Genomic DNA, 9,880 nt, shown 5'->3' with positions numbered 1-9,880 from the left:
GGAGGGGTATTTGTGTAAAATAAAATTTCGATAACTAAAGCACAACAATGTGTTAATATTTATTGCAACTCAACTCACAATCACTTCTCAATGTGTGATTAAAGAAACAAGTAACGAAAGAGTAAGGAAGCTTTAATATCCAGAACGAGCTGATGAATAGGAAATGTTTAATAATTATTTATTTTTCTTAGTTTTATTTTCAAGCCGTTTGTTCTTAAAGAAGCTTCTTTCTTTATTCATATCGTTCTTAGCTTGTGACAGAGAAATAGCGCCCTGAAATTTAAAATATCTTTTAATAGAAATATCCAAAATAAGTGAATAGATTTATTTAAGGACCCACTTTGCTGTTAATAGGCGTTCGGTATTTAAGCGAGGTGTGCGGTGCGGAGACTCCGCCCCGACGCTTGAGGGCCGTCAGAGGCATGGGGGAGACGCGTTCCCCTCGAGACAGGGCCTCGAAGCGACGGTTCACTTCCGAGGCCTGTTTGTTATATCGACATTTAACCTGTTCTTCAAACCCGAACAGAATATTAAGGAAGTCACGTTGTTGCTAGTAGTATTAGACCATACATCGAGAGTGTCTCCTTCCATGCTGCTGTCGCTGAATAGATTATACAGCATAGAGTCGCGCTGCTTGAGCTCGTTTTGGGGCACCAGGAATCCGCCCTTCTTCTGTATTATAGGGGATAGAGGAGCCTGGGGCTTCTGGTCATAATAAAATCCCATTAAGATACACCATAATTACAAGAAAAAAGTTTGTATAGGATCCAACATTCGACCACCTTCTGTCCAGGCGTCAGCATGACGGCGTTGTCGTCCTGCTCCGGCTGGATCCTATTCTCTACAACAGCTGGACGACCTGTCAGCTCCTTTTGTATATTGTCAATAGTGTTCTGCATACCTTGGATCTTCTCCTGGAGATGCTCCTGAGATCATTCAATTAGCTTTCATATCAACATCCGTTTTTGTTAAGCAAAATTTAGTGAAAATGTTAACCGCAGACGGACACTGCCTCGCATTAAATAAACTTGTTACTAAATTAAAGTTGTGGCTTTGATTTGATAGCAACAGACCTTTCCTTTGCTTACATAGCAACGTTTTTTTAAATATTATTATATATTTAAGTCTTACCTTAATCGTGTATAAAAAACTCGTTTAACTTAAGAAGCCTCTTATAAAGAGCTTTCAAATTCGTCTAATTAATTTGAAACAATTCAAGGCTCAGTATGTACAGTCAGCGCTGAGCTCCCGGCGCCCGTCTCTGGGCGAGCATTTTATATTTTATATACTGAATACCTTCTCGGCTCTGCTGTCCAGGACGTGTTTGGTGAGTTCCTCTTCTCTGTCCTAAAACGTTAATTGTATGTAACACACACGTATGTACTGTTTGCAATAACTCCTGAATGTCAGTTCTCAGCCGCACCCTAACAGTTTCTTCCAGCTGTTCAATCCTCCTGCTCTGTAATCTCTCTTTCTCCGTAGTTTTCTCTCTCTCTATCTCGCTCTCCTTCCTGAGTCTCTGCAGCGTGGTCTCCAACTTGGATCTCACATCAGTGCTGGTCTTCAGTTCCGACATCAGCTGGGTGATGGTCATCGCTTTAGAGTCCAATTCCTTGTTCAGCCCCTCTATGGTGGTCGTGAGGTCTCTGATCTTCTCATCAGATGTCTCTCTGTAACATTTGTATATAACTCCACTATCTATGCCCTAGTACCTCACATCGGAAGTGTTTGTTGTTCAGGTATACCGTTCCGTATGATCCTAGACTACAGTCTAAGTCTGTGCCAATATCTTACCTGAGACCTTTATCCTGACGTTACTGTTATAATAATTTAGATTAAACAATTAACTTTCAAGAGCTTATTTAAAATCTGAAAATACTCCTCTATTATCTCTTTTGATGATGTATATTCACTTGATGTTCTTCAGACAGTTCTCTGCCTCCTCCGTCTTCTTCACCAGCGTCTCGGCTGTGAGGGTCAGTTCCTCGATACGTTTGGATCTCTCTTTCTCTTCTTCCGCAGCTTTCTGGAGTTCTTCATTAATTTTCCTATTTTCATTCACCAATGAATCCATTTCCTGTGTTATTTTCTTTATTTCCTCCTCTTGTGTGATGAGAAGCTGGAAATATAACCTCACTCAGCCCTCATGTATCGACGAAACCACCTCCCACTCAGTACAATACCTTCTTCTTCTCTTCTACTTCTTCTGCCAGCTTTTCTTTTTGTTGTTCCAAAACGCCCAAGTTGTATTTATTCTTTTCGTTCACCTCCACAGCTTCCTGGAAACCATCAAATCATGTAACATCCAATAATAGTCAGAAATACAACATGCGGTACCTGAAGCTGCCTCTTCATATCTTGAATCTGAGTAGAATCATTCGCTTGTTGATTTTCCAAAACCGTTATTTTATGTTCAAGACCAATCTTTTGTTCGCAAATGTTTTTGATGAGCGACTCTTGTTCTTGGATGGTGTTCTTCAATGAGAAATTAGCTTCCAAGGCCGCGGCCAGACTTAAATACAACAAATGAGTATTAGTAGAAGATATGCTATGATTGTACGTAGGATATATATTGATAAAATACTCTTTCTGTTGTTTGTCGAGTGCGTTCTTGGCCTCTGAGCTCTGGATGCTGAGCTCTTGTATCAGTTGTTTAATGTCTCCTTGGAGATTTGTTATTGCCTCTTCTTTCTGCAAAGTTAAGACATTAGTGATAGTTCAAAGACGATGCTTTCTACTAAATCTTCTCTGCACCTTTCCTATATCAAAGCTACACATGTCCATCTTGCGATTCATCTCGTGCAAGCTGTGCACCAGTTCCTCCTTACTCTGCAGAGCAGCCTCCAGTTTAACTTTCAGCTCGTGGATCTCTTTGTCCGATTGCTGTTTCGTAACCGAAAACAGTTGCAGCAGTTGATTCTGATGTTCGGTCGTTAATTTCACTGCGTCCGATGATACAAACTTATATTAAAATGTGGCTAGATTTTGAAACACTCAAATTTTTTATTAAGTTTACGAAAAATTCCTCTCGCAAACACAATTTGAAGTGCGTAGAACTTAAGCAATAAAGGGACCTAATAAAATATGTTTTTTGTAGGTACCCCTTTCTTCCATGTCTTTCAAAGCCGTCTCTCCTACTCGCGTCTTCTCCGAGGCAGTCTTTAGCGCGCCGCCAGCTCGCTGCATGGCTTCCAGCAGGGCGGCGTGATCTCCGCGACATCGAGCAAGTGTGTCCTTTAGACGGAGGGAGTAGCTCTCCAGCACCGAGCAGATCTCGCGCGTACCTGACACTCTACAATACACGGTTTCTTAACGTTCCCTATTACGCGCTGTCGTTATGTTAAGTAGCCAATGATTTTGTAAATAAGCTTCATATAGAAATTAATGATTAAATGAACATGAATATCGTATGACTAACTTGTTGAGTGTCTCGGGTCTGAGGCGGAGCTCTTCCTGGTATTGACCAGAGATGGTTTCGTGCTGCATCTGTACTTCCACCATATTCTGCTGCAAACGCTCATGGTTACCTTCAACTTGGTGCAGCTTTTCTTTGAGATCCCAATATGCTGTGTCTTGTGCGACCTATAATGACCAATCAGTATGCATATACGCATATATTCACTTTACGTTTAAAATTGGAAAATGTCTTAACTACACATTTTACATGTAATAAAATATTTTTTTTACCTATTTATAAGTAAAAAACATTAGTTGTTATATTACCTTTAACTTTATAATCTTCGCAGTTTCTTTAGATACTTTATCTCGAAGTTGTTCTACATCTGCACTTATTCTTTTTCTGCTTGCAACTGTTGTAATATCTCCCACTTCCATTTTTATAGAAATACTGAAATTTTTATTTGAAATAATTATAAAAGATATTTCAGTAGGTACTTTGTTATAGAGTACTTTTTTCCGGAGAAAACGCAATTTCAATTTAGGAATATGGCGGGAAAGTTTTTTTTTTAAGTACTTAGACGGTTTATTATTTCAATTTAAATAATATGTGTAACAATTTATTTTTAAAATATTTTTATTTTTGGGTGGTGAGTGTTAAAATGTAACATGTAATTCAAAATTTCTTTTTTTTTTATATAAGTTATAATTTAGTAATAATTTCTACTCGTATTTTGTACTTGTCAGTGAACACTGACATTTAATTTAGATTTTTAGTGATACTCCCAAGGAAGTGTCAAGTGTCAATTTTCCAAGTTACCTACGATTTACAAAAGTACGTATTTTAGCATAATTTCCATTAAATACAAATTATTATATTGCTATTTTGTATTGAACATTAAATCCAAAAAATGTATGGATATTAAAAACTAAATTTATATATTTTCTGTTTGAAGTTATGTAACTTGTTAAGGTTATGATTATTGATTTCAGATGCTGACTTCTTCACTCCTTGGCGGTCTCCGAGCGGCACGCTCTTCTGTCGTGATCACTAGAAACCTCGCAGCGGCACAGAAGGCCACAGACCCCATCCAACAGCTATTCTTGGACAAAATTAGAGAATACAAACAGAAGAGTGTGTAAGTAAATTGCAAAAAAAAGAATATAGCAACATTAATTTTATTATACAACTTATAGTAATCATCACATCAAATAATAAGAATTAGTGAATGAGCTGCGCTGCATTTCCATAATATAAATGTTATATTTATGTGTTTATGATGGCAAAATAAAAATTCTTTGTTGAATGACTTCCACATGATAATTAGTGAGAAGTTTGTTCAAAGTTGTAGGTAGCAGTTTGTCAAATTAACTCGTTTTCAATAACTATATGCAATTTCTTGAAAAATTTGTTATTTCAGTGGTGGCAAGCTTGTTGAGCCAAGCCCTGCTATTGAAAAGGAACTGAAAACTGAACTCGAAAAGCTGGAACGTCAATATGGAGGAGGTTCCGGTGTGGACATGACATCCTTCCCGAGCTTCAAGTTCGATGAACCCAAGCTAGACCCTATTGATGAAGTTGCTGCCCAAGCCAAGAAGTGAATAGGATAGGACCACCATAGATCTAGATAATATCAATTGTGAAATAAAATTATAACATCATATTAATAATTTAAAGTGTTTCAATTGTCCCTAAAAAATATTATAAAAAAATTTACCACCACTATTACACTTTACAGCTTACATTGAAGGAAAGTTTAATTTACTATAAATAATCATAAACACTGCTTTACTTCAAAATTTACGTTCTAACTTGTGTACTTACGAGTTGAAGTATATCTTACAATACATATTATAAAATAGCTATAACGTGAGTGCTTTTCTTAGAGCATATTTTTATAGCAACTACTTTTCTTTATTCATATTGTCTTCTTTAATCTGTCTTAGTTAATCCTATTTTTTCAAAAAATAAGTGAAAGAAAATGGATGTGATTGATAACTGATTATGCATTAACTATATATTTTTGTAATATTTTTTTTTTTTATTATTCTATATACATGGGCTTTATCTTCTATGGGTTTGCCAAAACCCAATACTACAGGATATATAGAATAGGAAAGAGAATTCCTTATGCTGCTCCTTGTTTTGTAGGAGTAGAATTAAAGTACATATTTCATTGATATTGAACTTAACTACTGAACTGAACTTGTGGCTTAGTAAAACTCATTGTTTGCATTCAAGATACTGAAAAAATCGAAATTATACATAGACCATAGGTCAGTTGAGTTTCAGTAATCAGTACATAATTTAATAACTCGACCTTATGTATTCTATGTTTCAAATAACAGTGTTAATTATTTTATAACAAATTTCTTATTTAATGTTGAACAAAGTGTTGAGATTACATGTAAGTTGTTGAATTCTTAGTGCAAAAACAGTTATTATCACAAAGTAAACTGTTAGACAGTACATTTACATTCTTCAGGAACAATTTATTATACCATTATTTTAAATATATCTAAACTGATATTATGTCAGGGCTAATTTTGTTCCAATAATCTATTTAGTAACAAAAAAATTAACAAAAGTATGTTTTAAAGTTAAGTCGTACATATTGCTCGCTCATTCACTCACTCCGTTGAGTCAGCGAACGATTACTTCCAGGCTCGGAATTCACCGTCAATGCCGTTTCAACTCAGTCGCTAGTTTAATACAAGCGTCGATACACTCGCGGTTGGTTATAATTTATGTTATAAACGGTATGGCAGCCGGTTTCGTCGGCTCAACAAAAAGTTTTCCCTTTTCCTTTGATGTCGATGTTGAAGAAGAGGAACCTGGGAGACTTACGCCACATCTCAGCAAACGTATAGGTCAGTAGTGAATTAATAATGCTCGGTTGTTTACTTAAATACGAAAACAATAGCATTCTGGAGTTAATTTAACATCCTGTTTATATTTTCATGAAATTCAAAGAAACATTCTTCGGTTTCTATTAAACTGAGAACAGAAATTGATGTAATATTAACATAAAACTAGTTTTTCGTATGAGATAACTCATTATTATTAACATATCTTCAAATAATCAAAATGCATACAAAATTGATAAATATATATATATATAAATTAATAAAGGGGACATCAATAACACTTAAAAGTAACTCCGCAGCAACAATTCTCCCCTTATTTCGTTATACCTATGTAGGTATATTATAGTGTCACTACATTGCGCCAAATCAAGCCGTATTCCAGGCGTTATTGGTCACTTTTACGCGCCACTCAGCAGTGTTCTAGGATCGATACCGTAGCCACAGCTGACTCAACACAGAACTCCATATTATAAATGATAAAAATTCTATAAAATACAATAGTTACAATAATAATTAAAAATAAATATTACTAAAAAGGTTTAAAATGGATATTAAACTATACTTTGTCACTATATTTTAGACGAGGTTGTATATCTAATTTAACACATACATTTTAAAGATATTATGAATTTTTTTCGTTAAATTGCAATAAAATTATAAATATTTATCAATAGTAAATATGTGTGATTGCACAGTTCGATTTATGGAATCGAATATTTAAATTATATGTTATCAACACCTATGACGCCGTATAATATCCTATTATAACATGTTTAAATTATAAACAGTAAGACTTAGTTATTTCCTTTAAATTACAATTAAAGTGAACAGCGGTGTTTGTTTATACGTTATGTTTTTTTTAATTTATAAGCTATGGTTTCCTTCGCACTGGAATCGTGGAATATTTTGCCAATGTCAATGTTTTTATTTGTTGGTCGAATTATACGTAATGTTTTAACTTCTATAATGACAGTCCGTCGGTCCATCCAAATGACTTTAAAACAAGAGCGTAAAATAGCTAATTTTCTTGGTTTTATGTAGGTAAGTTGCGTAAAATGTTCAAGGATTTTCAGTTTATTATCACAATTTCTTATTTGAGCCACAATAATATCAGGTTGGTTCTAAGAGTCTAGCCAGGTGAACAGTAATTTTTAGATGAAAATCTGTTACTTGTATTGCTGTATCTCGTTATACAAATTAATTAACTATGTGTATTTCAACATGTGACTAGTTGTACAGTTTCCTTGCCTCTGATACCTTAATAACCTAATCTTATCTTATCTTTCGGTAATTCCTCGGTGTATCGCTGTTCCAACATTATTCAATTCATTTTTATTTTCCTTGATGTCTATGTCTACTGACCCGCTTACCGACAGCTCACGCTCGTCTTTTTAGTTCTGTACTCGTACATTGTAAATCATTCTTCGTAGTAGTTAAATTTTTCTTTAGTTTTGTACTCTGATTATAGCTATTTAGTTATGAGTTTCTTAAATAAGGTAATAATTTTAATGGAAACGTGTGTTATCTGTTTTCACATTCTCTTCCTGTCTCTTTCTCTCTCTGATCTCATTTCTCTCTTTTCAATTAACGCTGAACAAATAGAGATTAACAAATAATACATTTCATATGTATGGATACATAAACTTCTCTTTGTTTATGTATCTTTGATGTCATTTCCTTTTAGTGGAGCAAGTACAGCCACCACATTCCTCAAAATGTTGAGTTACTTTGTCATTTTATTTTGATGTATTCGCGTTTTCCAAACGGAGTGCCGGGCGTCATAGCGGCAGAAATTGAATGATAATAATTTTAGCTAACAAAGTCAATTTTTGACAAAATACTTCTCCGTCACATCTCTGCTAATAAAGAGTCAATAGAATATTTCTATAATACAGTCTTTATTGTTATGGTTTATAAAAACTTTGTTTACCACAAAATTCTGTCTTTTCTTTATCATTCTTTCATTAAGGACTATTATTTTAAAATTTTAACAACTATGAAGTGCAATTACGTAATAACTTATCTATTGACTATTTATTTCGTTGTTAGTTATTTTCAATGTCCTTACGATCGGTCTGTATAGCACAGGTGTGAAGTCACACTACATACAAAACGCGTCCAGCTTACATTAAAAATACTCGCACATTATAGTATTAACTAATGCTATTGAATTAGAAACGCTTCGTATATCGTGTGATAACGCACACTCATGCTAAGGTTAGCGTTGTTTATACATTGATTATGTTAGTTGTGCATTTTAATAATCATTTATGAATGTAAATAATTATATCTTAAACTCAAACAGATATTATTTATCAAAGTTAAATAATGTAAGTAAACGCATATAATATTAAAGGTAGTTAAAGATTCTGAAGAAAGAATAATCAGTTATCTACCGACGCGATGGTGTCCTAATTTCGTTCATTCGCCCTTATCATTCCGGAACATCCTTATCTATGTGATAAAGGTTGTATCTAAATGTAATATGTGTAATAGTTAATTGTGAGAAATAGCTTCTATTTAATGGAATGTAAACATATTACTTACTTAAGAAAAATTTTTTTCTTGAAATGGAAAAAAAAAATTTTTTGTTAGACGTAATTTTCGTCAAGGCTATTATTGTAAAAATATATTTAGGAAACGATAAATGGATAATATTTGGATATCTAGATAAGATCAGTTCATAGCTGAAATGTGAGCTAGGCCTTAAGGTTATATTTCGCTTTTTCAGGTAATTTCAACCCAATTGCACGTCGATCAGTCTATGTCGAAAAGAGTTTAAAAAATAATGTTTTTTTTTTCGATTAAAAGTTGGAATTTTTGTCTCCTAGAGCTTTTTCCAAGTTTATTGGTTGCGGTGAACCCGCGGCTACACCTGCTACATTTCCATTATAACCCAAAAATCGATATAATATGTGAAGAAGATAACAGGTCTTGAGACGTATTCAGGTTATTGCGAGTAATGGTGGTTAAGTCCTTTAGAATTTTATTTGCTTTCAATGAAAAGTGAAGCCAAATCACTTTAAAACTAGATTCTGGTTTCCCACGTCATTTTCACATCAACCCCGACCTCTATCGAGGGTCCTGTGTACTTTTGGACCGCTTTAATATGAACTATAGTTAGTTGTATGGTCGTCACTTGGTAACTTAATTCTTCAGTTTTCTTTTTAAACTAACCCAAAACTAAAGCGTATATCCCGGTATAGAACCAAAGAATAACTTTTTAAAATGTCTTCCCGGCTACTTTACACAGATCAATCGTTTTATTTTCTATAGTGCTGGTAAATATTTCAAGGACAAAACAAATGTGTAGTTATTTTATTTGATTATTTTGTATTGACTCCAACCAATGTCACGGTGTTAGGATGCCGTCGTCACGAGTATTGTGATAATCACAAAGCGTACTATTTGCGTCGCTGCCAGCCCGTGCTCAGTCGAGAAACACTCATCAAACAACTTGGACTAAATTATCAGTGTAAAAACACGGAATTACAGTGTAGTGGAAGGAATCATCCTGGTGTTTCTGTCCTGCTGGACCGTTTTGTTCGTATTCTCCAGTTGCTATCCATTTGTCATGTGTCCTAATGTCAGCGGTATAAATATTTGAATTGCGTCA

At 34.5% G+C, this 9,880-nt stretch overlaps 4 protein-coding genes across 10 annotated transcripts in view; 2 read left to right on the top strand and 2 right to left on the bottom strand.

Moving 5' to 3' along the window:
• Positions 1-54: 54 nt before the first annotated feature.
• On the bottom strand, positions 55-2,239 carry LOC116773258 (inner centromere protein-like). The gene is made up of 7 exons (XM_061528497.1): positions 1,914-2,239; positions 1,424-1,670; positions 1,297-1,347; positions 783-926; positions 571-705; positions 341-481; positions 55-273 (listed from the first exon to the last, which is right to left on the bottom strand). The coding sequence occupies exons 1-7, from the start codon at positions 2,072-2,074 to the stop codon at positions 175-177; spliced, it is 978 nt and encodes a 325-aa protein (XP_061384481.1). The 5' UTR covers positions 2,075-2,239; the 3' UTR covers positions 55-174.
• Positions 2,172-3,870, bottom strand: LOC133320370 (myosin heavy chain, striated muscle-like). The gene is made up of 7 exons (XM_061528559.1): positions 3,724-3,870; positions 3,419-3,582; positions 3,102-3,292; positions 2,755-2,942; positions 2,585-2,691; positions 2,338-2,512; positions 2,172-2,279 (listed from the first exon to the last, which is right to left on the bottom strand). The coding sequence occupies exons 1-7, from the start codon at positions 3,832-3,834 to the stop codon at positions 2,172-2,174; spliced, it is 1,044 nt and encodes a 347-aa protein (XP_061384543.1). The 5' UTR covers positions 3,835-3,870.
• A 261-nt stretch (positions 3,871-4,131) lies between these two features.
• On the top strand, positions 4,132-5,067 carry LOC116772970 (ATP synthase-coupling factor 6, mitochondrial). Its single transcript, XM_032665307.2, has 3 exons — positions 4,132-4,231; positions 4,390-4,535; positions 4,818-5,067. Exons 2-3 carry the CDS (start codon positions 4,390-4,392, stop codon positions 4,996-4,998), a joined length of 327 nt encoding a protein of 108 aa, XP_032521198.1. The 5' UTR covers positions 4,132-4,231; the 3' UTR covers positions 4,999-5,067.
• Positions 5,068-6,081: 1,014 nt separating this feature from the next.
• The window catches only part of LOC116773194 (AMP deaminase 2), a 30,674-nt gene continuing 26,875 nt past the window's right edge, over positions 6,082-9,880 (top strand). For 3 of the 7 annotated variants that reach the window (XR_009753730.1, XM_032665605.2, XM_032665613.2), the window contains exon 1: positions 6,082-6,267. Coding sequence is in view for 2 of the 7 variants with exons in the window: in XM_032665605.2 (XP_032521496.2) it covers positions 6,159-6,267 (109 nt within the window). In the remaining 5 variants the exon portion in view is untranslated. Of the gene's footprint in view, positions 6,268-9,642; positions 9,808-9,880 lie in introns of those variants that run through there. The other 4 variants (XM_032665612.2, XM_032665611.2, XM_061528445.1 and 1 more) reach the window with 4 other exon arrangements.

Source organism: Danaus plexippus (genome assembly GCF_018135715.1).
Source record: "Danaus plexippus chromosome 18 unlocalized genomic scaffold, MEX_DaPlex mxdp_20, whole genome shotgun sequence".
Taxonomy (NCBI): Eukaryota; Metazoa; Arthropoda; class Insecta; order Lepidoptera; family Nymphalidae; genus Danaus; species Danaus plexippus.
Note: the sequence above shows the minus strand (reverse complement) of the source record. Positions and strands in the feature narration are given on the sequence as shown.

Bases quoted from the DNA above. Each gene is read 5' to 3' on its own strand.
- LOC116772970 (XM_032665307.2), top strand. From the start codon at position 4,390: ATGCTGACTTCTTCACTCCTTGGCGGTCTCCGAGCGGCACGCTCTTCT. The intron at 4,536-4,817 runs GTAAGTAAATTG...TTGTTATTTCAG, and splicing joins GAATACAAACAGAAGAGTGT to TGGTGGCAAGCTTGTTGAGC.
- LOC133320370 (XM_061528559.1), bottom strand. From the start codon at position 3,834: ATGGAAGTGGGAGATATTACAACAGTTGCAAGCAGAAAAAGAATAAGT. The intron at 2,692-2,754 runs GTGCAGAGAAGA...TTAACTTTGCAG, and splicing joins GTAGCTTTGATATAGGAAAG to AAAGAAGAGGCAATAACAAA. The intron at 2,280-2,337 runs GTACCGCATGTT...GATGGTTTCCAG, and splicing joins ATATGAAGAGGCAGCTTCAG to GAAGCTGTGGAGGTGAACGA.
- LOC116773258 (XM_061528497.1), bottom strand. From the start codon at position 2,074: ATGGATTCATTGGTGAATGAAAATAGGAAAATTAATGAAGAACTCCAG. The intron at 1,348-1,423 runs GTGCGGCTGAGA...TTAACGTTTTAG, and splicing joins AGCTGGAAGAAACTGTTAGG to GACAGAGAAGAGGAACTCAC. The intron at 274-340 runs GTGGGTCCTTAA...TTTAAATTTCAG, and splicing joins GAACGCCTATTAACAGCAAA to GGCGCTATTTCTCTGTCACA.